Source organism: Palaemon carinicauda, chromosome 2, assembly GCF_036898095.1.
Source record: "Palaemon carinicauda isolate YSFRI2023 chromosome 2, ASM3689809v2, whole genome shotgun sequence".
Lineage (NCBI taxonomy): Eukaryota > Metazoa > Arthropoda > Malacostraca > Decapoda > Palaemonidae > Palaemon > Palaemon carinicauda.
This window is the reverse complement of record NC_090726.1, coordinates 135,812,489-135,840,028: the sequence shown is the minus strand read 5'-3', so window position 1 is coordinate 135,840,028 and position 27,540 is coordinate 135,812,489. Positions and strand designations below refer to the sequence as shown.

Genomic DNA, 27,540 nt, shown 5'->3' with positions numbered 1-27,540 from the left:
GAGTAAGGGAAAGGATGATAGGGGGGAAAGGTAAGGGATGAACTTGTGTCTCATGGCTTACCACCCCCGGTTTCCCTGGGGCCATGACCTTTAAATCTTTTGCAGGGCTGATATGACTGGGCCAAGGTTGAACCCGTCCCAGGATTTCCTAGAGCAGTCCTTCAGGTAATGTTCCGTGAAAGTGGACTGTCTGGACCAGGTACCCGCTTTCAGAATCTGGCCCACGGCCATGTTCTTCTCAAACGCCAGGGAGGTGCCTAGACCCCTAATATCATGAGGCCTTGGTCTACCTGGAAGAGGGATTCCCGAAACCTCGTAAGCTCTCTTGACCACTTGTCGCAACCAAAAGGAGATTGAGTTCTTAGAGACTGGTTTCTTCACCTGACCAGTTGAGACGAATAAGGTCTTGATCTCCGGTCGAAGCCTGGAGGTCCTTTCAAGGTATTTTCTAACTGCTCTGACAGGGCATAAGAGTAAGTCTTTAGGATTGTCCGACCTAGGGATCGCTGGGACCGAAAAGCCCTCGAACCGAGGATCCCAACAGGCTGGGTTCTGCGTTTTGGCTACAAAGTTAGGGACGAACCGAAAGGAGGCCTCCCGCCACCCTTTTGAGTGTGAAACCTCATACGATAATCCGTGCAATTCACTAACCCTCTTCGCTGAAGCCAGGGCTAAGAGGAAGACCGTTTTGAGGGTGAGATCCTTATCCAGGATGTCCTTGAGGGGCTCAAAGGGAGGTTCTGATAGGACTTTGAGTACTATGGCTAGGTCCCACTGCGGTACCCTCACCTCCGGTGGGGGGCACGACTGCTCAAAACTCCTGATGAGCATCGAGATGTGCCGAGAGGATCCCAAATCAATGCCCTTCAGGAGGAAGACTTGACCTAACGCTGCCCTCACTCCCTTTATTGCCGGAATGGACGAGCCCAAATCGTCCCTGAGATACACCAGGAAGTCCGCCACGTCGTGGATCGAGGCCCCCAAGGGCTTGATATTACGGGAAGCGCACCATTTCGAGAAGACTGCCCATTTTGCTTGGTAGACAGCGATAGAGGACCGCCCGAAGTAACTCGACATCCTCGTCGCAGTCCTCGATGAGAATCCATCCTTCTTCAGAAGCCGCTCGATAACCTCCACGCGTGAAGGCGGAGGGACCGAGTGTTTTCGTGAAACCTTTGGAAGTGGGGTTGACGAAGAAGGTCTGGCCTGTCCGGGAGAGGTCAAGGAGGAAGAAGGGCCAGTTCTTTTAAGTCTGCGAACCACTCCCTCTCCAGCCACCAAGGCGCGACCAAAGTCATCTGAAGGTTGGCTGTTGTCCGTACTCTGTTGAGGACTTGACGTATCATTCCGAAGGGGGGAAAAGCGTACAAATCGAGGCCATCACAAGGGTGCTGGAAGGTGTCCACGAACGCTGCTGACGGATCTGGAACTGGAGAACAGAACACGGGGAGTTGGGTGTTCAGACGTGTGGCGAATAAGTCTACTACTGGGGAACCCCACTTCAGTATGACTGACTGAGCTGTGCTTGGATGTAGAGTCCACTCTGACCCTATTACTTGGCCTACTCTGCTGAGGCCGTCCGCCAGGACGTTCCTCTTTCCCGGGATGAACCTTGCTGTGAACTCGATCCCTTCCCATTCCAGAAGTTCTGTCGATAACGAACATAGCTCTTTCGACTTTAGACCCCCTTTCTTCTTTACGTAGGCTACTACTGTGGCGTTGTCGCACATCAACGCTACCGTGTTCCCCTGGAGGAGATGAACGAATTCTCGACTCGCTCTTAGCACCGCCATCATCTCTAGCACGTTTATGTGGTGCTTTGCTTCTTCGCTCGACCATTTTCCCTTTGTCGATTGGTCGAGTAGGTGAGCGCCCCAACCTTCCTTCAACGCATCCGTAAACAATAGGACTTCCGGAGGGTCGGGGGCGAAGGGCATCCCCAGCTCGGTGTTCCTCCTGTCGTGCCACCACTGCAAGGCTACCTTCGCTTCTGGGGAGACCGGAACCAGTTTGTGGGGATTTCTCCCCTGGGTCCAATGCTCTTTCAGGTTCCACTGCACCGCTCGAAGTTTGAGTCTCCCTTGTGGCACTAACTTTTCCAAGGACACTAGGTGGCCCAACTACCTCTGCCAATACTTGGCCCTCCTGGGCAGGTCCAACAGAAAGGGTTGCAGAACACGCTCTAGGTTCTCCAACCTCTCCAACGAAGGGAATGCTCTCACTAGCTGGGTGTTCAAGACCATCCCCAAGTAGGTCATCCTGGTGGAGGGGATCAGCTGGGACTTCGCTACGTTGACCGTGATACCCAACTGCTCGCAGAGACTAAGTAACTTCCCGCCTTGTTCCTTCAAATCTTCCTTTGAGGCTGAAAAAAGCAACCAAACATCCAGGTACCGGATCAGACGGATGCCCTGCTCGTGAGCCCATACGGAGACTGTCGTGAAGACTCTTGTAAACACTTGAGGAGCCGTCGACTGCCCGAAGCAAAGGGTCTTCAATTGTAGCACTCGGGAATCCCACTTTATCCTGAGGAACTTCCTGCTGGAGGGATGGACGGGGATTTGGAAGTAGGCATCCTTGAGGTCCAGGGATATCATGAAGTCCCATTCCCTCAAGGCGGCCAACACTGTCTTGGCAGTGTCCATCTTGAACTCGGTTTTCGCCACAAACTTGTTGAGGGCCGACAGGTCTATTACTGGTCTCCATCCCCCTGTTGCCTTTTCCACTAGGAAGAGCCTGCTGTAGAACCCCGGGCCGGGCTCTTCAACTAGTTCCAACGCACCCTTGGAGATCATGGATGACACTTGTTCCTGTAGAGCAGCCCGTTTCAAGGGGTCCTTGGGAATCAGCCACTCCGCCTGAAGGGCTGGAATACAGTAAGCGAGGGAGGTTCCGCTCAGAAGGGTAGTCTGTAACCTTCCCTCAGGATTGTCACCGTCCAGGGATCCGCACCGTAATCCCGCCATGCTTGCCAAGAGTGTCTGAGGCATCCCCCCACCTGAGGCTCCTGTAGGGGTAGGGGGCCTCGCCTCCTATCTCCTTCTAGAGGAGCGTCCGGACCGACCTCTTCTTGCGTTCCCGTAGGACGGTCTAAAGTTAGACTGGGGAGCCGTGGCACCTCTAAGGGGGGGCCGAGTTGACTGCAGCCAGGGAGCCGCAGGTGGCTCTCCTCTAGGTTAAGCTGGAGAGGAACGGGAAGTGTGAGGGCCGTCCACGGAGGGCCTCCTGGGAGGTGGGCGCCTCATAGGGGGAGGTCTATGGTCTCCCATGTCCTTCATCTTCCTCACCCGTTCCATCGTCTCGTCCACCAACTTAAGGGGGAAGATAGCCTCGTCCCAGATTGAGGAGTTTCTCAATTTCCTTGCTTCTCGGTCCGGGAGTTTCCTCACTAGTTTGCTCAGAATAGTGTCTCTCTTCCTCAGGACCCAATTGGTAGCCTGGGAGAGAGATTGATAGGATAAAAATTTTAGGGCCTTGCCCCCTGAGGTAATTAGCTCTCTCAGTAAGGTTTGATTTTCAGGCAGGGACAAATCATGAGAGGCCTGAAAGCCAACTAACGTGCAGGCCCACCAGTCCAACCAGGAGGACACGTAGACTAGGTCCTGGGCCATGTCCTCCATCATGGAGGTCTCCGACGGGGAAAAACACACAGGGGCTGTGGACGCTCTGTCTTCAGCGGCACCCTGGTTCAACGTGGTGATGGCTGTCTCCGTCGCGCGGGGTCCTCCCCGACGACCTTCCGTTATGTATAACCTCTTCTGCGCCTCCAGTCCCGGAAGCAGCTTCGAGGCACTTTGACTCCTAGGGGCGTCTGCTAGGCCGTCCAGGAACTTATCAATATGCTCCATACCCAGCCTTACGTCAGGAGCTAAGGATAGAGCTAAGGAGGGCCTTTGCTGAACCGGATTCTCCACCAACCTGCTAAGTCCGGAGAGCTAGGCTTGTTCAGTGGTGGGCATCGGTTCATCCAGCCTATGGTGCCGTCGTATGAGGGCCAACACTTTGCGGTAGGAGATGTCAACGGACGAGTACTCCCCTCCTTCCACCAGGGCCTCCGTCACCCGTCCTTCCTCACGAGTATCATCGGTGACGGTAGGGAGAGCTACGTTGGATGGGACTGCCTGTGTCACGGGCGGACCCGCAGAGGCGAAGGTATCCGTCATGGGATTACCTTGCCCTGCGGGCATCCTCGTATCTGTGGGAATATTCCTGGCCGAAGGGCGCCCTTGGAGCTTAATGAAGTCAGCCAAGGAGCCCGCGGCTGGCGTAACGCCTCCCTCCGCAGAGTAGGGGCCACGGAGGCCTTCGAAAACTTCGGCGGCTCACGGGGAGCTAGGAAAGGCCTCCCTCGGTGAGGTTCTTGTCCGTAGGAGGAGCAGGAGGGGAGAGACGGTGAGGACGAGGCTCTAGGGAGCGAGCCACCCGGAAGCGGCCGCGGCTGTGATGACCTTAAACAGCTCGCTCCGGGGCACCGTGATACTCACCCACTCTTTGGACTTACTCCTCTTCGCTTTCTTCTTAGGTCTGGACTCCTTCTTCTTCTGTCTTGAACGGGAGCGGGACTACTTCTTCTTCCTGGACCTCTCGCGCTTCCTCCTCGCGGACCTGGAATCGTCGTCTGAAGATGAATCCACAGACAAGGAAGACGAGGAGGAGGAAAGGGAATCAGCCGAATCACCTGAGGCGTCCAACTCCGCGGGGGTTACTCCATGCCGAACCTCTGTTTCCGCAGGTTGCATGAAGACGGGCGGAAGAGTCGCCGCGGGCGCTGGGGGGGGGGGGGACCGAGGAACGTTCTTGCGGCCGATCCAATGGTTAAACTCCTCTTCTAGTCTGAAGGATGACCTGCAGGGTGTTCTAAGGATATCCCAAACGACGGGGTCCGAATTTGACGAATGGCCTTTCTCGACATCCCCCCCGGCGGCCGAAGTACCTGAAACACATGCCCAAGATGGGGGAGAAGAGGTAGTACCTGACTTCCCCCACATCGGGTCTTCGGTAGAGACGGGCCCTGCGGGCACCAGGACCTCGTCTCCCACACACTCTACCGCACTTCCCTCAAGCCCCACACATGCCTGTAATACCTCAGAAACTTCCCCCACAGGTAATTCAGACTCTTGGGGAAGGACAATGGGACGCTTCCCCGCAACGGACTTACCTCGACCCCTACTCCGGGTAGGGGAAGATGGAAGGGAACCACGTTCCGACGAGGCATCCGGGGACGCCAAAGCAGAGGACGCGGTAGCTTTCTTGGGCGATTTCTTGGCCGACTTCTTCTTCTTAGTCCCATAAAGGACCCACTGAATCTCGACCCAAGACTCGCACTCCGAACACGTGGCGGTAGGGGAGCATACTTTGCCCCTACATGACGAACAACGCGAGTGTGGATCAACCTCAGCATTCGAAAGGAAAGCCCCACAAGACTTACCAGCCACAGGCCCAGGGCAACGGCGTGGATGCTCCATAATAAAAACACTAACACCAAGAGACACAAGGACACAAGGGAAAGGGGTAAGGATACGGGCACAGGAACCACGTGGTAAACACAAAGGGTCGCACTGGGTGAGAGAGCGCGCGGCGGGATGTGAATCACGTCGCGACCAGAAACTTACTGAGGAGCGCGACCTAATCTAGCACGCTCTCTGACCCCGGGTCGCCTCGGGGCGCGTATCACTCCACCTGAGGTCACCCATAGAAAATGGGAATAGGGTAAACTACACAAAATTCTGGTTGGTTGGGAAGAGTTACCAGTAACTCCTAAGAAAGTAGTTCTAGGTAAGTACTCTGTGTTGGAACAAACACATATAAAATAATCTCACCAACCATTCAAGTACAGTCACACCCCCTTCCTTCAACATCTCAGCTCTCACACCATCCATACCAGATGCTTTTCCTACTCTTGTTTCATCTAGTGCTCTCCTCACTTCCTCTATTGTAATCTCTCTCTCATTCTCATCTCCCATCACCGGCACCTCAACACCTGCAACAGCAATTATATCTGCCTCTCTATTATCCTCAACATTCAGTAAACTTTCAAAACATTCCGCCCACCTTTTCCTTGCCTCCTCTCCTTTTAACAACCTTCCATTTCCATCTTTCACTGTCTCTTCAATTCTTGAACCAGCCTTCCTTACTCTCTTCACTTCTTTCCAAAACTTCTTCTTATTCTCTTCATATGACTGACCCAATCCCTGACCCCACCTCAGGTCAGCTGCCCTCTTTGCCTCACGTACCTTGCGCTTTACTTCCACATTTTTCTCTCTATATTTTTCATACTTCTCTATACTATTACTCTGCAGCCATTCTTCAAAAGCCCTCTTTTTCTCTTCCACTTTTACCTTCACTCCTTCATTCCACCATTCACTGCCCTTCCTCATGCTGCCTCCAACAACCTTCTTGCCTTGTTATAAAAAAAAAAAAAAACTTGTTAGATGAAGTCACATTTCCATAAAATACGAGCTGGTCGAAATATTAGTTCTTTGATCAGTGAAAACTGGAACTGGCTAATAATAACTTTGAACAGCTAATTGGAAAACACACAGATAATGACAGAAAACTATAAGGCAAAAGCCAATGCAGTTACAAACTAATAGGAAATTGCAAAGAATTTCAATCCCTTGTACAGGAGGCTATGATGCAAGAAACACTACAATACCATATAGAGTAATACTTAACGAACTAAACCACCTGAAATTACAACATAAACCTTACCCTCTTTTGAGGAGACTTTTTTGGAGAACTAGATGTACCACTACCAGTTACAGTTTTTGAAGGCTTCAGATCAAACAGAGTTGCTTGCTTCATTTTCTTATTCGGTAATGAATCCTTCTCCGTTTCTCGTTTCACAGGTTTGGCCAAACCAACTTTCTCTGGCGTCTTCTTGAGTTCAGTGTTGTCAGCTTCGAGTTTAGGAGACTTGCTTGCAAGAGCTGCAAGAGAAATATCATCATCACTGTCACTAGTTTCCATCTTCACAGGCGTTTCAGACTTTACAGGTAATGACTCCACCTTGTTCAATTCAACTTTCAAAGATCGCTTGACACCAGACTTTGTAGCAGGCTTCTTTTTGGGGGCATTGGTATCCTTCGGCTCTTTTTTTATTTTTTCCTTCTCCTTCTCAGTCTTGATCTTTTTATTGTCATCGTTCTTTTGCTTTTTCGCCTTCTCTACTGGCTGATCTAATTTTCTCTTTTTCGCAGTGAAGTTAAAAGAGGGCTGGGTAAATATTGAAGCAAGTTTACTTGGTATATTATACTGCTTAACCAAGTCCTCTGATACAATCCATGGAGTGAAAGCACTAGCACGCTGTCTCAGGGCATTTGCTCGGATGAATAGACGAAAGTGCTCCTTTGGGGGAATCTTATATGTTCGCCTGTGAAAAAAAAATAAAGAAAATTTTAAAAGTTCCCCAACAATTTTAAGTATTCTGTACAAATTTCATTACCAAAAGTTCAATTAATCGAGTCAATAGGTGTGCATATATTTAACGGGGAAAAAAATATATTAAAAAGTGGCGACATAACCTTACATTCTTTCTTAGTCCTAACATGAAATAAAATTGTAAAGGGAAAATAAGGAATTGAAAACTCTAATCCAAGTGGCAAAAAGTAACCCTCTTTGAAAAAAGGGAGGATTATATAATCTAGGAAACTGGATGGATAATTTTAAATTTCAGCAGTAGCGAGAAAGTTATAATACTAATTAATCTTGGATTGGTGGGCTATACTAGCTGTGTTGAGGTCTGTGAAGTTATTCAGCACACAAGTTCAACTGGGGAAACCCCATCATTGTACAACAAAGTAAAATTAAAAGAAGTTGACCAGCTAAAAAGAAAAAATGAAGTGGGAACAAAGGTGTAAAGTAGGATATAAAGCAAGTGCAGCTACTGTAGTGGCTGAAAGAATGCTGCAGACTTGAATATTGCCTACAGAGCACCATGTGAAGTGCAGTGACAGTGCTAAAACACTACAGGAAAATACTAGCCTATCTTGGATTGAAATACAAGAGAAGTCCTCTTTTGCTAAAGTAAATAAATAAAAAACCTTAAGGGGACCGTCCGCCATGTCCGCCATTTTTTTTCCTAATGATCCAAATTACACAATTTCTATATATGTATTAGACATATATAATATCTTCATCATATAAAAATTTCAAGTCATTTGATCAAAAACTTTTGGATTTATTAGCAAAAATCATGATTTAAAAAAAATATTTAGGTAAATTTTCCCCCACTACTATAATACCAATTGTATTGAAACTTATACCACAAAAACTACTCTAACAACCGAACAATTCTGTCAGACAGAATTTTGATTTTCCTTTGTTTTTTTTTAATGAATTTTTATTTTTTTTTTCCTCGTCTAGACGGAAAATAATCGTGAAAAAAATGTAAAAAGAAAATCAAAATTTTGTCTGACAGAATTGTGGGATTTTTATTCTTCTTTTCAACGATATCTTTTTCTCTAATATCGAACAACAGATAAGTGAGAAAAATGTACCTAAGGAGGAATAAGTATGTTTTTGAGTAATGAGCTCCCAAAGATTTGCAGCAAACTTTCGCTTCTTTTCTAAAAGAAATCAAGATAATATTATTATGATAACTTTTATTGTTTATTCCTACATAAATGCACCCTAAAGGAGGTATTTGAACCCTCAGTTTACTATTCCTATGTTATGAGTTGCCAGCGATCTCTAATTGTTGCCAGTGTTTTAGTTAGCAGGTTTCAGCTTTGTACTCTTATCCATGTTTCCCTTTTTCTTGGTTCTTTTTTCTTGTTCTCCACTTACTTTTTGTTCTTTCTATCACCTTATGTAACATTGGCATTGCTATAAAATTCCAGAGGACGTTGTGAAAGCACAATCAACATACGAACTTCAAGTAAATAAACACATGGATTATAATTTCTATATGTCTTTGGAAACTTTGCTGATATTTTCGTAGCTGGTAGTTTTCATTCACCTACCCTCTACCAATGCCTTTCATTTCTGCCAGAAGTACGAGAATTCGAAACGAGGGAGGGAGGGAGGGAGGGAGGGAGAGAGAGAGAGAGAGAGAGAGAGAGAGAGAGAGAGAGAGAGAGAGAGAGAGAGAGAGAGAGAGAGAACTGCGCATCTGTCAAACTCAGTCATACAGACGACGCCATAAGGATGACGTCATCATTTAAAGACCGCTATATCTTCATTGTTTGTAAAAATGATTGACTATTTGTTCTTTCTATAACCTTAGGTAACATTGGCCTTGCTATAATGTTCCCGAGGGCATTGTGGAAACACACTGTACATACGAACTTCAAGTAAACAAACGCATACATTATAACTTCTATACATCTTTGGCAACTTTGGCTTCTGTTATTGTAGGAGTAGATTTCGTTCATCTACACTCTACCAATGCCTTCCATTTCTGCCAGACGTACGATAGCTCGAAATATAAGTGAAAAATCGCTATAGATATGCAAAATTAACACAAAGACGATTTTGTCAAACTCAATCATGCAGACGACACAGTAAGGATGACGTCATCATTTAAAAACCTCTATATCTTCGTTATTTGTAAAAATAATTGGCTGAAACTTCTGGGGAGTATGTACGACATGTTTACGCATACATAGAAGCAATAAAACTATTTTCGATTTCTGAAAGTTGTTATGTCAATACCCCATGGCGGACGGTCCCCTCAAGTACCTAATTTAAGGACAATATTTTTCTCAAATATTTGCATACTCAAAAACAGATATTGGAAGAAGAATGTTATAGAATGACATTTTCATTTATCAGATTCAAAGATTTGGATGGAAATATGACAAATTCGTAGGTAATTTGTATTTTTCCTAACTATACAAACCTTAGCTATTTAATAGGGGGGTTCTTACTTTCAGCGTAGCTGAAATGACGAGCCATTAAAATTTTTAACGAGGGTTTACAACCTCACCGCTAGTTAGCGGGGGGGGTAGGGGGGGGGTAGCCTGCTACACCCCCCACCCCTCTCACACACCTGTGCTTGAGCTCACTTTGCTTGGAGGTAGGATTCAAGGGGGATAGGGCTGGCAGGCAAGTTTGATTAAATAGCTAAGGTTTGTATAGTTAGGAAAAATACAAATTACCTACAAATTTGTCATTTGTTTCGTAACTGACATACAAACCACGCTATTTAATAGGGGTGACTCACCCATTAGGAAGGGTGGAAAGTCCCTGCCAGTACTGGCTTTTGGCTTTGCCCGGGGACTCGATATTTGAGTGTGTTCGCACTCAGCAATAAGGAGTCCCTGCACCTCGCTAGAACCTTGCAAGCTGTGTGTGAAGGTAAAATAAAGTGTGACTCGTCCTAGGAAGTTGACCTGTAGTCCCTTAGAAGCAAACTTTAGGCTACGACTCTCCTAATACCACCTCATCAGGGTATGGGGACGTGACAGTATTATCTTAATACTTGGAACACAAGGAAACATGGTTTACCTGCAGTGGTTTGAGGTCAGCTGTGCAGAGAACCCAGGATGCTGCTTTCCCCAAGAGAGGGGAGGATGAAGAAAAGAGTAAGGGCCAGACAAATCTTTTCATTCATGCAGACTAAGACCGGGTAATAATGCCCTCAACCTTCTGCTACTTGTCCACTAAGGAGCCTGAAGTTTAAACCAGCTGTTGTGCAGCCACCACAGGACCAATAGAAAACGTATCGAGCCTCCTGTGGGTCACGTCGTGTAGGTAATGGGCTGTGAAGGTCGTCTGACGTTTCCACACCCCAGCTTGAAGGACCTGCATCACTGAGAAATTTCTCTTGAAGGCCAGGGACGTAGCTATGCCCCTGACATCATGTGCTCTAGGGCGACGTGACGGAGGAGGGTCTGGATTTAGGGACAGATGGATCACCCTACGAATCCATGCCGAGATGGTGTTCTTGGTGACCCTTCTCTTAATCCTCCCAGTGCTAACAATGCTTGCACCTGGGGACGGTCTGCAACTGCTCTTCTGAGATATAGCCTCAGATTCCTTACTGGGCAGAGTAGGAGAAGGTCTGGGACATCTGTTACAGAACGGAGACTCGAATCCAGGAGTCGAACCCACCGTCCGGCACCCCCTGATTTTGAGTCTTAGCACCAAACTCAGGGATGAATTTGAACATTACCTACCCCCAACACCCTTGCATGGGTGATGTTATATGAGAGACCATGAAGTTCATTGACTCGCTTGGCCGAAGCCAAAGCTAGTAAGAACACCGTCTTCCAAGTTAGGTGGAGAACTGAAGCCTGGCGTAACGGTTCATAGTGAGGTCTCTTGAGAGACCTGAGAACTCGAACCACGTTCCATGGAGGAGGTCTCACATCCGACTGAGGGCAGCTAAGTTTATAACCTCGTATGAGTAGGGAAAGTTCCAGCGAGGAAGAAAAGATAATTTCTTTGAGCCTGAAGGCTAGACTTAAGGCTGAGCGATAGCCTTTCATCCCCTTGACTGAAAGGCGCATTTTCTTCCCATAAATACCCGAGGAACTCCACTATTGCTGGAATAGAGGCATCGAGTGGAGAGAGACCCCTTCCACGACACCAACCACAGAAGACTTTCCACTTTGCCTGGAAGACGGATGCGGATGATTTTCGCAGATGTCCAGACATCCTAATCGCAACTTGTTGCGAAAAATCCTCTCTCAGCGAGGAGATGCTGGATAGTCACCAGGCGTGAAGTCTAGCTTTTGTGGAAGATGCTGGCATGTGGTTGTCTGAGTAGATCGTGTCGTGGAAGGAATTTTCTTGGAAGTTCCGTTAGGAGTTGCAGAAGGTCCGGAAACCATTCCGCGTGATGCCATAGCGGAGCTATGAGGGTCATTGAAAAATTGACCGATATTCTGGTCTTGTTGAGTACCTTCCTCATAAGACAGAACGGGGGAAAGGCGTACACGATGTTGTCCCACCGTTGCTGGGAGGCATCTTACCAGAGCGCCTTGGGATCCGGGACTGGGGGGAAGTACAGTGGAATCTTGAAGATCAACGCTGTCCTGAACAGATCCACAGTCGGGGAACCCCACAAAATCAGGACTTTGTTGGCTACTAGATGACACAAAGATCACTCGATACTCACTATCTGAGACGCTCTGCTCGGATTGTCGGCGAGCACATTCCTCTTGTCTGGAATGAAACGCGCCGATAGTAGAATCGAGCGGACTTCAGTCCATCTCAGTATCTCTACTGCAAGATGGGATAGCTGCTTCGAAAAGGTACCTCCTTGCTTGTTGATGTAAGCCACTACTGTGGTGTTGTCGCTTACCACCACCACAGAGTGACTTGAGCCACCACTGGAGAAATCTCAACCTGAGGCGATCGTTGGGGACTAGACGAGCCAAGGATGAAAGGTGACCAAGGAGACGTAACCACGATTGGGTTGGAAGCTCTTCTCGTCTGAGGAAAGGGCTTGCGACCCCTCTCAGCCTTGCTATCCTGTTGTCTGATGGGAAGGCTTTGTGGAGATTGGTGTCTATAATCATGCCTAGGTAAACCAGTCTTTGAGTGGGAAGCAGAGAGGACTTCTCGAGATTTACCATGATCCCCAGATCCTGGCAAAGTCCTAGAAGTTTGTCTCGGTGTCGAAGAAGGGATGACTCCGAGTCTCCTAGGATCAGCCAGTCATCCAGATAACGGAGGAGACGGATGCCGATCCTGTGTGCCCACGATGATATTAGGGTGAACACTTCTGGTGAAACCCTGTGGTGCTGTGGAGAGATCGAAACACAGAACCTTGAACTGGTACCCCTTGTGGTCTAGGCTGAATCGTAAGTACTTCCTTGAAGACGGATGGACTGGGATCTGGAAGTACGCGACCTTCAGATCCAGAATACACATGAAGTCTTGCGGTTTCACTGCAAGTCTGACCGTGTTTGCGGTCTCCATGCTGAACGGAGTTTGCTTTAATCTGGACCTCTGCCCTAAGGGCCCGCCCCCTTGCTGATCCCATGGCAAGGGAGCTAAATGACACCGGATTCGTCCTCAGGGGAGGTAGAGATGATGTGAATGGGACGCGATATCCCTGACTGATTACGGAAATCGTTCAGGAATCGGCCCAGAGTTGCTGCCACCTGTCTGCGCAACCTTGCAGGCATCCCCCCCACTGGCGGACATGCAGGGTCACTGCCAATCCTAGCGTTTGCGACCTTGGCTGCTCCCTCTAGGATTCTTCCCTCCCCTGGAGGACTTCTTGCCTTTCTTGTCCTTGACCCGAAAGGGCTTAGACACCACTGTCTTTGCTGCCATTGTCGGTTTTGTGGTCTTGGTGGAACGTGGCTGCTGGGGTGCAGGAGGTTTATAAGACTTGAATGTCACAGCCCTATGTAGGAGGGAGTCTTGGTGACTTCCTCCACCTCTTGGCAGCCTGCTCCACGTCCTTAGGCTCAAACAGGGGCCTCCCAGTATTGTCTTGGAGTCCTTCAACTCCCTCCTGGGAGGGATGCAGGACTCCAACAACGACGGAGGCAGGCTCTTCTCCACCCTTGTTCGAGAAGACTTTACCGCGCGAGGTAGGGTTTCCCTCAATGGTGTGATGGGGGAACATCACACCTCACGTGACTCTCCTGAGGACGGAAAATCCTCGTCCTCGGAGAAGTTACCGCGTCCGAAACTCCTCTTTTCCTCTTCAGGGGAGTAGATGCAGCCAAGAATTTGTGGCCCAACTCAGAGAGAATAGGCTTGAAAGCCTGTGCTACCGCTCTGATTAGAGCCCCAAACCAGGGCTGCCGGCTGCGCTGTCAGACACTCGCTCTGGAGGGGGGAGTCGCCTGAAGAAAGATGATGAGGAAGAAATGTCCCTGGACCTTTCTGGAACCTTCCCCCCTTCCGGCAAGCACACTGTTCTGCGCTTGCGGGGGGCGAATTATTATTATTATTACTATCCAAGCTAAAACCCTAGTTGGAAAAGCAAGATGCTATAAGCCCAGGGGCTCCAACAGGGAAAAATAGCCCAGTGAGGAAAGGAAATAAGGAAATAAATAAATGAAGAGAACAAATTAACAATAAATCATTCTAAAAAAAGTAACAACCTCAAAACAGACATGTCATATATAAACTATTAACAACATCAAAAACAAATATGTCATAAATAAACTATAAAAAGACTCATGTCCGCCTGGTCAACAAAAAAGCATTTGCTCCAACTTTGAACTTTTGAAGTTCTACTGATTCAACTACCCGATTAGGAAGATCATTCCACAACTTGGTAACAGCTGGAATAAAACTTCTAGAGTACTTCGTAGTATTGAGCCTCATGATGGAGAAGGCCTGGCTATTAGAATTAACTGCCTGCCTAGTATTACGAACAGGATAGAATTGTCCAGGGAGATCTGAATGCAAAGGATGGTCAGTTATGAAAAATCTTATGCAACATGCATAGTGAACTAATTGAACGACGGTGCCAGAGATTAATATCTAGATCAGGAATAAGAAATTTAATAGACCGTAAGTTTCTGTCCAACAAATTAAGATGAGAATCAGCAGCTGAACACCAGACAGGAGAACAATACTCAAAACAAGGTAGAATGAAAGAATTAAAACACTTCTTCAGAATAGATTGATCACCGAAAATCTTGAAAGACTTTCTCAATAAGCCTATTTTTTGTGCAATTGAAGACACAGACCTTATATGTTTCTCAAAAGTAAATTTGCTGTCGAGAATCACACCTAAAATTTTGAAAGAGTCATACAAATTTAAAGAAACATTATCAATATTGAGATCCAGATGTTGAGGAGCCACCGTCCTTGACCTACTTACAATCATACTTTGAGTTTTGTTAGGATTCAACTTCATACCCCATAATTTGTACCATGCACTAATTCTAGCTAAATCTCTATTAAGGGATTCACCAACCCCAGATCTACATTCAGGGGATGGAATTGATGCAAAGAGAGTAGCATCATCGGCATATGCAACAAGCTTGTTTTCTAGGCCTAACCACATGTCATGTGTATATAGTATGAAAAGTAATGGGCCAAGAACACTACCCTGTGGAACACCAGATATCACATTCCTATACTCACTATGGTGCCCATCAACAACAACTCTTTGAGATCTATTACTTAAAAAATCAATAATAATGCTAAGAAACGACCCACCCACTCCCAACTGTTTCAGTTTGAAAACAAGGGCCTCATGATTAACACGGTCAAAGGCAGCACTAAAATCAAGGCCAATCATACGAACTTCCTGACCACAATCAAGGGATTTCTGTAGAGCATTGGAGATTCTAAGAAGGGCATCACATACTCCAAGGCCTTTACCAAAACCAAATTGCAAACTAGGGAGTAGATGATTACCTTCAGCAAACCTATTAAGACGTTTTGCCAGAAGACGTTCAAAAACTTTAGATAATATGGGAATTATGGAAATTGGGGGGTAATCAGTGGGACTTGAGCTACCACAAACACGTTTACATAGAGGAGTAACATTACCAATTCTCCAACAAGTGCTAAAAGCTCCTCTTCTTGCTAACTTGCGCAAAATAACATAACTTTGGAGCTAAGAAATCTGCTGTCTTTATAAAAAACAAAGGAAAAATACCATTTGGGTCTACACCTCCAAAAGCATCAAGGTCCACCAACAGAGCTTTAATCTCACGAGATCGAAAAGCTAAACTAGTTAGTTTAGCCTCAGGAAAACAGGAATGAGGAAGTTAAGTTTTTCATTACTCTGTTTACTGTCAAAAAACATCAGCCAAACAGGTTGCCTTTTCCTTTGGACAGTGAGTGACTGAGCCATCTGGTTTAAGTAAAGGAGGAACTGTTGCATCTACACCAAAGAGTGCAGATTTAAGGGTAGACCACCATTTATGTTCCTGAGTTGTACCAGAAAGTGTTTCTTTTATGGTTAAATTGTACTCCTTTTCAGTTGAGGCATAAACTCTCTGAGCAAAAGCTCGAAGCTGAGTATAGTTGTTCCAGGTCAAATCTGATCTGTTACCCTTCCAAAGGTGATAGGCCTCCTGCTTCTCCAAATAAGCACGTCTACAATCATCATTGAACCATGGTTTGTCCTTCACTCGGTACCTTAGCACACGAGAAGGGATACGCCTATCAATTATGTTGACTAGATTCTCATTCAAAGGGACAACAGGATCTACACTATTATATAATTGTGACCAATTCAAGCACAAGAGATCATGCAAAATCCCATTCCAGTCTGCTTGGGATTTCATATAAATTTTACAAGAATATGATATATCAGGGACAGGCTGCTCAGTCTTCACTAATAATGAAATCAAGGCATGATCGGATGTCCCGACTGGAGAACCAACCTTACTAGTTATAACGCCAGGGGAGTCAGTGTATACGAGGTCCAAGCAATTACCAGACCTGTGAGTAGCTTCATTTATGATTTGCTCACAGCCTGATTCAGAGGCAAAGTCTAAAGCTCTTAAGCCATGGCGATCGGTAGGAGAGTTAGAACTTAACCACTCCCTATGGTGACCATTAAAAAAACCAACAAAGACAAAAGAAGCCTTTCTATCATCTTCTTGTATCTTAGCCATAATGGTAAGAAGACAATCGAAGATAGAATCAACCATGTCTGGATTCCGGTAGATCGAACACAAATAAAAGTTATGCCTACCACACACTTTTATTACCTGAATCTCATGACATCCACATTGATAGCAGGACTTATGAGAAGCAGGGTACTTGGTCCTAATATACACTGCCATTCCCCTGACGCCCTTACCGCACGTTGTCCTGCAGCCTCGCGCGTGGGAGGGGATTGGCGATTGCGCTGGGGACCGCGCTGGCGCTCGCGCGATGGGGAATACCCGGGGCTTACGCACGGGAGACTGCTGGAGCGGTCACGCGAGACTTCATAGAGTGCGCAGGAATCAGATTGCGTGCAGGATCAGAATGAAGAGCCCGTGCAGGCGAAAATAAAAGATCGTTGGCGCGTACTTGCGTACCAGAATGTTAGCGCGCGCCCGTACGAGTTTGTTGGCGCGCGCGCAAAACTGTCGGAGCGCGCGCGCGGGAGACCATCGGTACCCGCGCGTGGAAAAGATCGTCAGCGCTTGCGCGCGTAAGAAGATCGCCGGCGCTTGTGCGCGCAAGAAGATCGTTGGCGCTTGCGCGCTAAGAAGTTCGGCGAGTGCGCGCGCGGGAAACCATCGGTACCCGTGCGCGGACGATCATCGGCGCTTACGCGCGTAAGAAGATCTTCGGCGCTTGCGCGCGTATGAAGATAGGCGAGCGCGCGCGCTTCACGCGCTAGTAGGTTGAAGGGTCAGGTGGCAGGATGATCAGGAACTGGTATGTGTCCTTTAAAAAAGGGTGGGGATCCCCCAATGAGGACCGTCAGCAGGACTGCTTTAGAGTCCAGGACCGAAGTCCTTTGTTGCAGCGCAAAGTTGCGCTGGTAGATCGGTAGGTCAGCTGGCAGGACGATCAGGACCTGGGATGTGCCCTTTGGAAGGGCCAGCATCCACCGATGGGACCGTAAAAGGTCCGTGTTAGAGTCCAGGACCGAAGTCCAAAGGACCACGTTGCAGCACAAGATAGAGGTCACAGGAAGTTCTGCTTGATCCTCCGAGGCGGAGTCTATATGAGAGACCTCTCCCGCGAACGAGAGAGGTGCCCTTCGTAGAAGAGACGAAGACACTCGTGATGACGCCCCTTAGGGCCGTTGGATCAGCAAGCTGACCTTATCAGTAGCGATCCTCCAAAGAGGAGTCTCTCTGAGTGGTCTCTCTCGCAAACGAGAGAGGTGAAACTTCGTAGAAGAGACCTGAAGACACTCGTGGTGACGCCCCTTAGGGCTGGCGGATCAACAAGCTGAACTTAGCAGTAGCGATTCTCCGAAGAGAAGTCTCTATGAGTGGCCTCTCTCGCGAACGAGAGGTGAATACTTCGTAGAAGAGACTTGAAGACACCTGTGATGACGCCCATGAGGGCCGGTGCATCAGCAAGTTGACCTTTAACAGTAGCGATCCTCCGAAGAGAAATCCCTATGAGTGGCCTCTCTTGTGAACGAGAGAGGTGAACACTTTGTAGAAGAGACTAGAAGATGCCCATTGAGGGCCGGTGGATCAGCAAGCTGACCTTTAACAGTAGCGATCCTCCGAAGAGGAGTCTCTATGAGTGGCCCCTCTCGCGAATGAGAGGTGAACACTTCGTAGAAGAGACTAGAAGACGCCCATTGAGGGCCGGTGGATAAGCAAGCTGACCTTTAACAGTAGCGATCCTCCGAAGAGGAGTCTTTATGAGTGGCCTCTCTCGCGAACGAGAGGGGTAAGCACTTCGTAGAAGAGACTTGCCAAGACCGTGCTCCGCCCCTGAAGGAAGAGAAACTCAGCAAGGGGGGAGAGAATTCTGGGCGAAGGCAGCAACAGCAATCAGAGACGATGAATTTATCAAAATTTGGGAAGTTCTCCCTCTGAAGGGAGAAACAGCCTCACCTGGGGAGGAAACATCCCTTGGAAGGGAAGTTATCCAACCCCTGGAGGCGAACCTCCTTTGGCGTTCTTAGATGATCTGAAGTGCTGGTCATATTGTCACGGGAGTACTTCTAAGAGAAGGGATGACGCCCATGACGACGTCCTCTGAGGGACGGCAGTGACAGCAGATTCCCCACGCATGAACAGAACAGCTCTGCTTAGTCGGCACTCTAAGCCGAACGAAGAAAAACTGCATAGTTAACTGGGAAAAAATAAAATTAATTATTCAACAGAAATTCCCTAAGGAAAAACTCCGAAGAGAAACCCCGAGGGAACAACATAAAATAAGTATTGCGACAACAACAAAAATTAATTATTTAACAAATTCCCTAGGGAGGAACTCCGAAGAGGAACCCAGAGGGAACAACATAAAATTAAGTATTGCACCCTTCCTTCCCCAGTCGACATCCGCAGGAGAAGGGGGAAGCGGAGTAACTGTAATAAAAACAGAATTATAATTATTTAAATCAGCTAAGAATATTTAATAATAGTGAGAACCACTGATCCTCCGAAGGGAAGTGTTCCCCAAGGAGAAAAGCTGAAAAGTTAAAATACAATTATATTTTCACTAAAAATAATTGAGATAAACAATCGGAAGAGCAACCTAACTCGCGCACGGGAAAGGAGCTTCCCCAATAGTACACTGTTGTTGTAAAGGTGAACGAACTCGAGAAGAGAAAGACCGTAGTCAATCTTTGAGAGACCACATTCCCTTCACTCAGAAATCCATGTTTCCCCGTAGGAAAAAGGAAAAGGCGAAGACAATAGTTAAATGAAGAGGGTCCAGGCGATGACGATTCCCCTGCGGCGGCCGAGTTAACGGTTATATGCCGACGGGAAGACCAATGGACCAGAAAGGGAGAGGTCGTTCCCCACGAAGTGGAACTGTGGTGGCCTTGCTAATGTACCAAGTGTCGTTGTCGTATATGTATCACACACACAGCACAAACACTGAAAAGGAAACTTATCACATTTCTGTACACATATATATACATAAACATTAAGAATGTTTTCATATATACTGTATACTAGTATCAGAAAAAGTAAGTTAAAAGACAAAAATTAATGGCAGTCCAGAATAGGCGAGGAGGGAGAGAGGAAACAACCGCTCTCATTCCAAGCCAAAAGTAAAGGGACTAAATCACAGGTGTGTGAATGGGAGTGGTAGCAAGCTATCGCCTCCTACCCCCACTAACTAGCGGTGTAGGTCGTTAACCCTCGCTAAATTTTAATGGCTCGTCATTTCAGCTCCGCCAAAAGTATAACCCCTAATAAATAGCGTGGTTTGTATTCCAGTTACGGAACAAATATGAATATTACACGTATAATTATTAAATACAATAAAGTAAAACATCAGTTTATGGATAAATAGTTTGGTCAATGGCATGGCCAGGCCGAGCAGTACATACTCTACTCTAATTTTACATCTCATGTACGATGAGAACCCATAAAATCAGCTTCAAATTTCACATGCAGTAAATAACTCCAGTAAAAAATTCCACGTAGGATTCGCTTATAAAAACTTTTCTAAGTACGCACATTTCACACACACACAAAAAAAAAATAAAATCGATGGGTTAATCGATAAATAAAAGCACACAACTTGAAAAACTACTTACTGCAAGTCCTTGGAAGGGACATCCTTGATTTTTCTATCTTCACCAATGACGACTACATCATATAAGAGAGAAAGCATTCCTTTCTTTCTTCCAGGAGAATCTTCCTTTGGCTTAGTGCTACTGGAAGGACTACCCTCCTCCATTGCAGCAGAGCCATTACTAGTTCCATTGAGAGAGGGGGCAACATCTCTGTTGTTGTTAGTACACCCATTAGTTAGGGGAGGGGGAATAGGGCTGGATGAATTACTATCCCCAGCCTTTGGTTTATCTGAACTGGAATCAGGTTTCTCAGGCTTGGATTCACTGATTTCTGGCTGACCTGGAGCAGCCCTAGATGAGACCACACGAACCTGCGTCCTGGAGATGAGAGATATGCAGTACAAGCACCTCACAAATAAAATGTTTTTGTCAGGAACCAGAGGGTAGTATTAAATTCCTAAGTAATAAAAATCAAGAATGCCAGGGAGGTATATCTATTCATTAATACTTGAATAGTTGACCTTTCAACATACATATACCAAGGCACTTCCCCCTATTTTGGGGGTAGCCGACATCAAACAAACATAAAATTTCTATTGCTATGGCTAAAGGATAAAATTTACTTCACTGAAACAATTGTAGACTTTTACTCCCAAATAGACTACTGTCCTAAGAGGATAGAGTTCAAAATCAAATGAAATAATCTCACTTTAATTTCTATAGCTAAAAAAAATGTGCCCCCAGAAGATAAGATCTTTAAAAACGTGAATATTTCCAATAAACCAAGCGAGTATACTATATGTGTTAAAATTCTATTACAAATAAAAAATACTCACGTTGGGTTCAAATATGTTAGCTCTTCCCCTGGGTGAAATTTTGATAAGCATAGTGCAGATGTGGTTTCAACAAGTTGATCCAATGGTTGGGTACCTGAAGGAATAGATAAGCATACAGTACTATGTGATACCAATATTAGCAAAGACCTTTTACAAGTTTCTTGCAATTGCATATGCCCTATACATAATCAACCCAAGCAGAACAACTATAAAATACAATTCTTGATAAAATCAAATGCCATAAATAAAACAAATTTTAATAATAATTTGTACCTTTACTAATTATATAAACCTGAGTCCTTTAACAGGAGTATGACCTCAGCAAAGCTGGAAACTTGGCTGTTAAAATTTACAATGGTTAAAATTTACAATGAAGTGTCAGTAGTTGTTGGCTAGTGGCAGGGAAGCATTGCCTTCCTTCCTACTCGCTGAGTAGCCATTTTGACCTTAACATAGGAATTGCAGAGTGGATGAGGAAGGAAGTTTAAATTACAGGAGCCAGGTTTGTACAGACAGTCCTCGAGGTACGAACACCCGATTTATGAACGCAACTACCACAGTAAGAAAATATGTTCAAACTCAATAGAGTGATAATTTTGAAATTAGCGCCACTACCAACTGAGTCCCGATGCAGCTGCTGCCACCCAGGGAGGACAGCACTAAAATGCTTTATTCAAAATCTATTGTGATCGTCGTAGCTGTTTGTGTACATGACCATAATTTTTGCCTTCAAACGTTCCTTCCTTCGTCTATATCCAAATTGCCTTAATGTTGGAACTAGTTTGGTGGCCCCAGCTTGTACTGCTTTTGGTCTATCTATATCCTTCTGAACACTTGGAACCCAAAATTAGACTCTGTATTCTAGATGGGGTCCTACTAGTGATCTGTCTAGCTTGAGTATAGTGTCTTTGTTTCTGTATTTGAATTGTCTCTTTATGTAACCTATTAGTTTTTGTGCTTTCTTTTCACCTTTTATGCTTTGTTTGGTGAACTTCAAATCCTTGCTGATAATAATACCTAGATCTTCCTCCTGGTCCACACTTTTTATCTCATTACCCAGTAGTGAGTAATCTGAATGTGGGTCACTATAACTTATGTGCATGACTTTACATTTCCCACAGTTGAAAGGCATTTGCCATTTTCTGGACCATTCTCCTGGCTTCATTAGATCCTCTCTTAAGGCTTCTACGTCTTCCGAGTTCGCAGCATTTATGCCTAGTTGAGTATCGTTGGCAAATTTGGCTATTCTACTAGTTAATCCTAAATCTATGTCATTAACGTAGATCAGAAATAGCAATGGACCAAGGACAGAGACTTGACATACTCCGCTTGTAACAACTGCCCACTCTGAAGCTTCTTCATTGATTACAACTACAGTATCTGCTTTCTGTTTGTTAGACAAACTTCGATTCATTCAGCTGGCTCATCAATGATGCTTATTACTCTAATTTTGACCGTTAATTTTTATGAGGAACTTTGTAAAAAGCCTTTTGAAAGTCTAGGTATATGATGTCTATTGCCCTGCTTTTGTCATAATTGCTAAACTTGTGGAAATATTTCAAAAGATTTATCATACATGACCTCTTTTGTCTAAACCCATGTTGGCTGTCTGACAGAATAATATTTTTCTCTATATGTTCTACTTTTGAATCTAGTATGATTGATTCAAAAATTTTGCAAGGCACTGAAGTTAAAACACACAGGTCTGTAATTGCCAGGTTCTTCTTTAAGTCAATTCTTGTAGATTGGAGGAACATTGCCTTGTTTCCTTTCTTGTACTGTAGTGCCTTCCTATCATTGGCGGTATTTCAGAACATTTTTTTATAAGTGTGGGGTTATCTCTTCTTCTAGTTCTATAATCTCTCTTGGATATCATCTGGACCCGGTGCCTTAAATTTACCAAGTCCTTTTATTTATTTTTTTGGAATATAACATTGTCAAGGTGATTCTATTTAATGATTCAGGTCCTTCATAATTGATAGCTGGTTCTGGGAGGGTTGTTAGTGAATACAGTTGTGAAATATGCATTCATCAGTTCGGCTTTTTCCAAATCATTTGTTACTAGATTACCCTCCAATCTCTTAATGGGCTAATGCTTTTGATTGGCTCTCTTCTGTTTAGATATGCAAAACATTCTTTGGGGTTTTCTTTACTAGCTGAAGCCACTCTTTTCTCTTCACTAAACTTGGCCTTTCTAACTAGTTTATCTACTTTTCGGTTCAACTTCTCGTGCTTGGAAACTTCATGAATTGAAGGCTGTGGACCCACTGATTCATGTTTCCTATCTCTGCTTCTTGTTACATTGGCTATTTCTCTGTTGAACCACGTAGGTTATGGAGTTCCATTTGGTAAAATTTTTCTATGCAGTATACATTTAACCCTTTTTTCTTTATACATTTCTACAAAGAAGCCCCATTGTGTATCTATGTTCCCTGTTTCCTAGTATTATAAATTCTTGGTGTATTCCTTCAGTTTTATCCAGCTAGTACGTCTGTAGTCTACTAGCTTTATAATTTTCCTTTCTTTTAGATGAAGAATATTTACCTGAAACCTAACTATTCTGTGGTCACTTTTGCTAATATTTTCGCCAACTGAAACACTAGAAAATAGATCTTCTGTTGCTAGCACAATATCTAGAAAGTTGTTTCCTCTGGTTATCAACCCACTGATGGAGGAATTCACTGTCGACATATTCTAGTAGCCTATGTCCCTATGTGTTTGATGTTAGAGTTCAGTGTCCCAGTTTACTGATGCATTGAAGTCTCCCATTAGGACAGCTAGCTTATTGTTAACTTCTTGTCCAAGTTGTCTATACAACGCTTCCCCCTGTTCTTGTGTTTGATTTGGTGGTCTGTATATTACTAGTATGGACATGGGGTTGATAATTGCACCTATCACTTCACATTCAGTTTCTAATTTAATTTCTATGGGGTTTGAGTGATTTTTAACATAGAGCATTACCTCTCCACCTTTTTTGATAAGGCGATCCTTCTTGCAAAGCTTGAAACCTGGGATTTTGCATTCTCCGATAAAATCGTTTGATTTTTCTTGAATTCAGGTCTCGGTAATGCCTATGACATCTAGTTCCTCACTGGCTATCATTCCACTGAAGTTTTCCATTTTGTTTCTAACTGACTGAGCATTGAATTGTGCCACTCAGAGGAAATTTTATACTGTATCTTTTTTTCTCTTCCTCTGTGGCTTTGCTAGTTTCCCTGATTTACAAGTGTTTTAGTTTTACTTTTATCTACATTATCCAAGTTTTTCTTCCAAATTTCCTCTATTTGTTGTTGGACGATTTACTAAAGATCTAGTTTGTTCCTGATCTATTGTGTTCAAGTAATTGTACAGGTTAAAATTTAGTAAGTTTCCATATACTATCTTGCCTTCTTCACTAAAGTGTATTCCGTCTCTTTTGTATAATTTTCTCTTGCCGAACAAGAAATGACATGCAGTGAAGCTTGTCTAGTTGCTTAGCTGAGGCCAGGTAAAGGAGGAGAAATATCTTTAAGCATCAGATCCTTGTCGAATGCCTGCCCACGGGTTTGTATGGAACCTTCTTCAGAGACATAAGAACACTGGTGATGTACCATTCAGGAGGTTTGAATTTTCTTGGAGGGCCAGGATGATCAAAACTCCTCATGAACATCAACAATTTCCATGAAGATAAAAGGTCCAAGCCTTTCAGCCTAAATTTCTGGCTCAATGTTAGGCAATACCTTTCTTCGCTTAGACTGAGAGGAGCTCCATACATGAGAGGATGGTTACTATTCATTGTACAGTTGCCCCCAACTGGAGAAGTATCCCTTCTGTGATACAAATGGTATTAGATGGCCTACTTTGCCAGCTAGACTGCTATAGAGAATTTGCGCAGGTATCCAAACATCTGTGGATTGGTTCACGAAAAGCCTTTCGCTCAGAGGAGATGCTGACTGTGGTATTTTGGCAGGTGAGAATGGCAAAACAGGTTGGGGCATTTGGGTAGATGTCCCGGAACCTAGGTCAAGAGCATCATGAGGTCTGGGTACCATTCTGCTCACGACGATTAGGGAGCAACAAGGTCACTCCGAGGTTCAAGTGGTTAGTATTCTTTACACAACTCTAAGGATCAGGAGACTTGAGGTTGTTCCATGAAAGTTGGAAGGTACCCTCTAGTGCTGCTGCCTGATCTGGGACCGGTAGGCAGAAGATTGGCAGGTTCTTACTGAATCTCTATTGCTGGGGAACCCAACAAAGTCATAAGGCTCTTTGCCACTTGAGGATGAAGGGATCTGTCCCTGGCAAGTGGGCTTGTCAGCAATCACACACCTTCTACCTGGAATAAACCTTGCCGAAAGATCCACTGTGGTGTCTAGTCCTCATATGTGAGCCTGTTTCATCAGCTTGCAGGAGTGCTCTGAAATAGTACCTCATTGCTTGTTGATGTAAACTACTATGGCAGAGTTGTTGCTCATCAACGGTACCGAGAAGCCTCTCGGACAATGTTGTTATGCTGGTAGCGCGCCAAGAGTGGTAACTTCAGTTCAGCAGGTTGATATATTAGTTCTTCTCTTTCACAGACTAACATCCTAAGGAAATATGATTTCCTAGAAGTGCTCCACTGCCTAAAGAAGCATTTCTGGAGGGTGAAAGTCAAACGGTGTCCTTTTTTAAGAGGCTTTCGTCCTTCAGCCACCAGTCTAAAGCATCCTTTACTTCTTATTCTATATGACCTCAGTGGTGAGGGGGATCTTTGACTGCTGACCAGTGTCTCTTCGGGCATCACTTACAGGACCGCTGACTCGAGCAGCCCAAGTTGCATGAGCTTCTCCCTGAACGAAATGTGTTCCAGTAGCTGTTGCCTCTAGAGTCCGTAGTTATTGCTGGAACAGGAAATGTCATACTACTCTCTTGAGTCTGCTAACACAATCATAGGATGGGAACACACACTCTGCCGTTATGTCTATCTGTTTGTCTTTATGTTGAAGTAACGGTCTACTAGAGGACAGGATCCGCTAACAGTATAGGTATCTTAATATCCCAGTGGCATAACCCCAGATGAGATGAGTTTGAAAACTCAAATAAACACTTCTGAGGGTGGTCAATAGTCCAAAGACCATGACTTTTAACTTGGAAGGCCTTTCCTTTGATGATGAAGTAGAGTATCTGCCTAGACGATCAATGAAATGGTGTATGGATATACGAGTCTCAAATCCAGAGAGAATATGAAATCACTCCTCCAGATGGCAGTTTGTATAGTGCTCGCCATGTTCATCTTGAGGTTGATGACCAACTTCTAAACCCAAGTTGACTTTTCCATGATGAACGAAAGACTGTGAAAGCCTGGGGATCTCCTCGTAACTATCTGCAGTGCACCTTTGTTCAGCATCTTCCTTACTTCTGATTGCAGGGTTGGGTAGTATGGCGACCAAATTTTCAGTCTACGAGAGCCACTAAACAGGAGGCAGTATCTGTCTTGAAGGAAACTTACCGTCCACTCCTCTGCTCTGAGATACTGCCAGCTTGCTCATTGACTTGACAGGCATCCTCCAAATGACTGCCTTCCCTAGCATCATCTGGTTCCTCTCCTGCCCCTTCTTCTGGGCTGTCCATTATGGGGTCAAATTGGCTGAATGGAATCAGCAGTAGTGGACCTGGATCTGGAGCTTGTGAACAACTTCAGTGCCGACCTCAGCAATGTCAACAACTTCGCCCTCGGGGATGGTCTTGAGGTCCCAGATTTCTTAAAATTTACACCTCAGTGGAAAAAGGCGTCTTGGCTCATCTTCCTCTACTTTTCCACTATTCTTTCTACTTCAGCAGACGGGAAGGGCTAGGCTCGAGATAATCGGAGCATTTCTTAGTGCCACTGATTCCTACTACCCAATTTATCTTGCGTATTTGGTTGCTATAGCACCCCTCCACCTGAGAACCCAGTTGGTCCCTGGTTAGCTGACTGGTGGGCTAGTACGTAGACTGCCTTTGCCCCTGACAGAGCTACATCTGTAAATCTTTTTTTTTCAAGATTCAACAGATCCTGAGCATATGCATAGTAAGCCACCTTTCCTGACCAGTGATCTAACCATGTTACCTGGAGGTTTGCCATGGCAGTAGCTTCTATATTCACAGTTTCAGATGCTAAAAAGATTGTGGACCTAGTCACTTGCCTTTCTACCAATGTCCCCGTTGTTAGAAGCAGAGGACTGGCCTCTTCCAGGACATAAAACTTCCTTTGCCCAGAGTGCAGGAGGCAAAATTCTGTTGGGTCAGCTAACACGCAACTTGTGCCTCTACACTATCTACGGAGTCTCTGGCAAGCTCTGATCAGGGAACCCAAGTGCAGTTCTCAAGCATTCTGAACCACCCAAAACACAATCGATAGAGGTCTTGACTCTTCTTATTGGACCTCGTAATTCTCTCTCCTAAGACATTAGCCAGTTTGAGGAGTGCCAAATTCTTCAGAACCATTGACTCAATGTCTGGGTTTTCTGCCTCTGATGGGGTAGGACCTGAATCGGGTGGCAATAGGCCAATCATATCCAAGGGCTCCTTACTCCTCAGGAGTTCTGAAAACTGCTTCCTGCCCAGTCCCAGTACAGTACTACACCTGTATGTTATTCAGAAGATGTTGATGCAATGAGTCTATCCCTTGCAGCCTTAGAAGTGCCATTTGTTCCTGTGCTAGCCTTGTGG

General features: G+C 45.4%; 1 protein-coding gene across 2 annotated transcripts in view; it reads right to left on the bottom strand.

Moving 5' to 3' along the window:
* Positions 1 to 27,540, bottom strand: part of LOC137627248 (tyrosine-protein kinase BAZ1B-like) — a 131,884-nt gene that overhangs the window by 91,354 nt on the left and 12,990 nt on the right. For both annotated transcript variants that reach the window (XM_068358330.1, XM_068358336.1), the window contains exons 3-5: positions 20,869 to 20,962; positions 20,054 to 20,410; positions 6,712 to 7,372 (exon numbers count right to left, since the gene is read on the bottom strand). In XM_068358330.1, the coding sequence (XP_068214431.1) occupies positions 6,712 to 7,372; positions 20,054 to 20,410; positions 20,869 to 20,962 (1,112 nt within the window). The remainder of the gene's footprint in view (positions 1 to 6,711; positions 7,373 to 20,053; positions 20,411 to 20,868; positions 20,963 to 27,540) is intronic.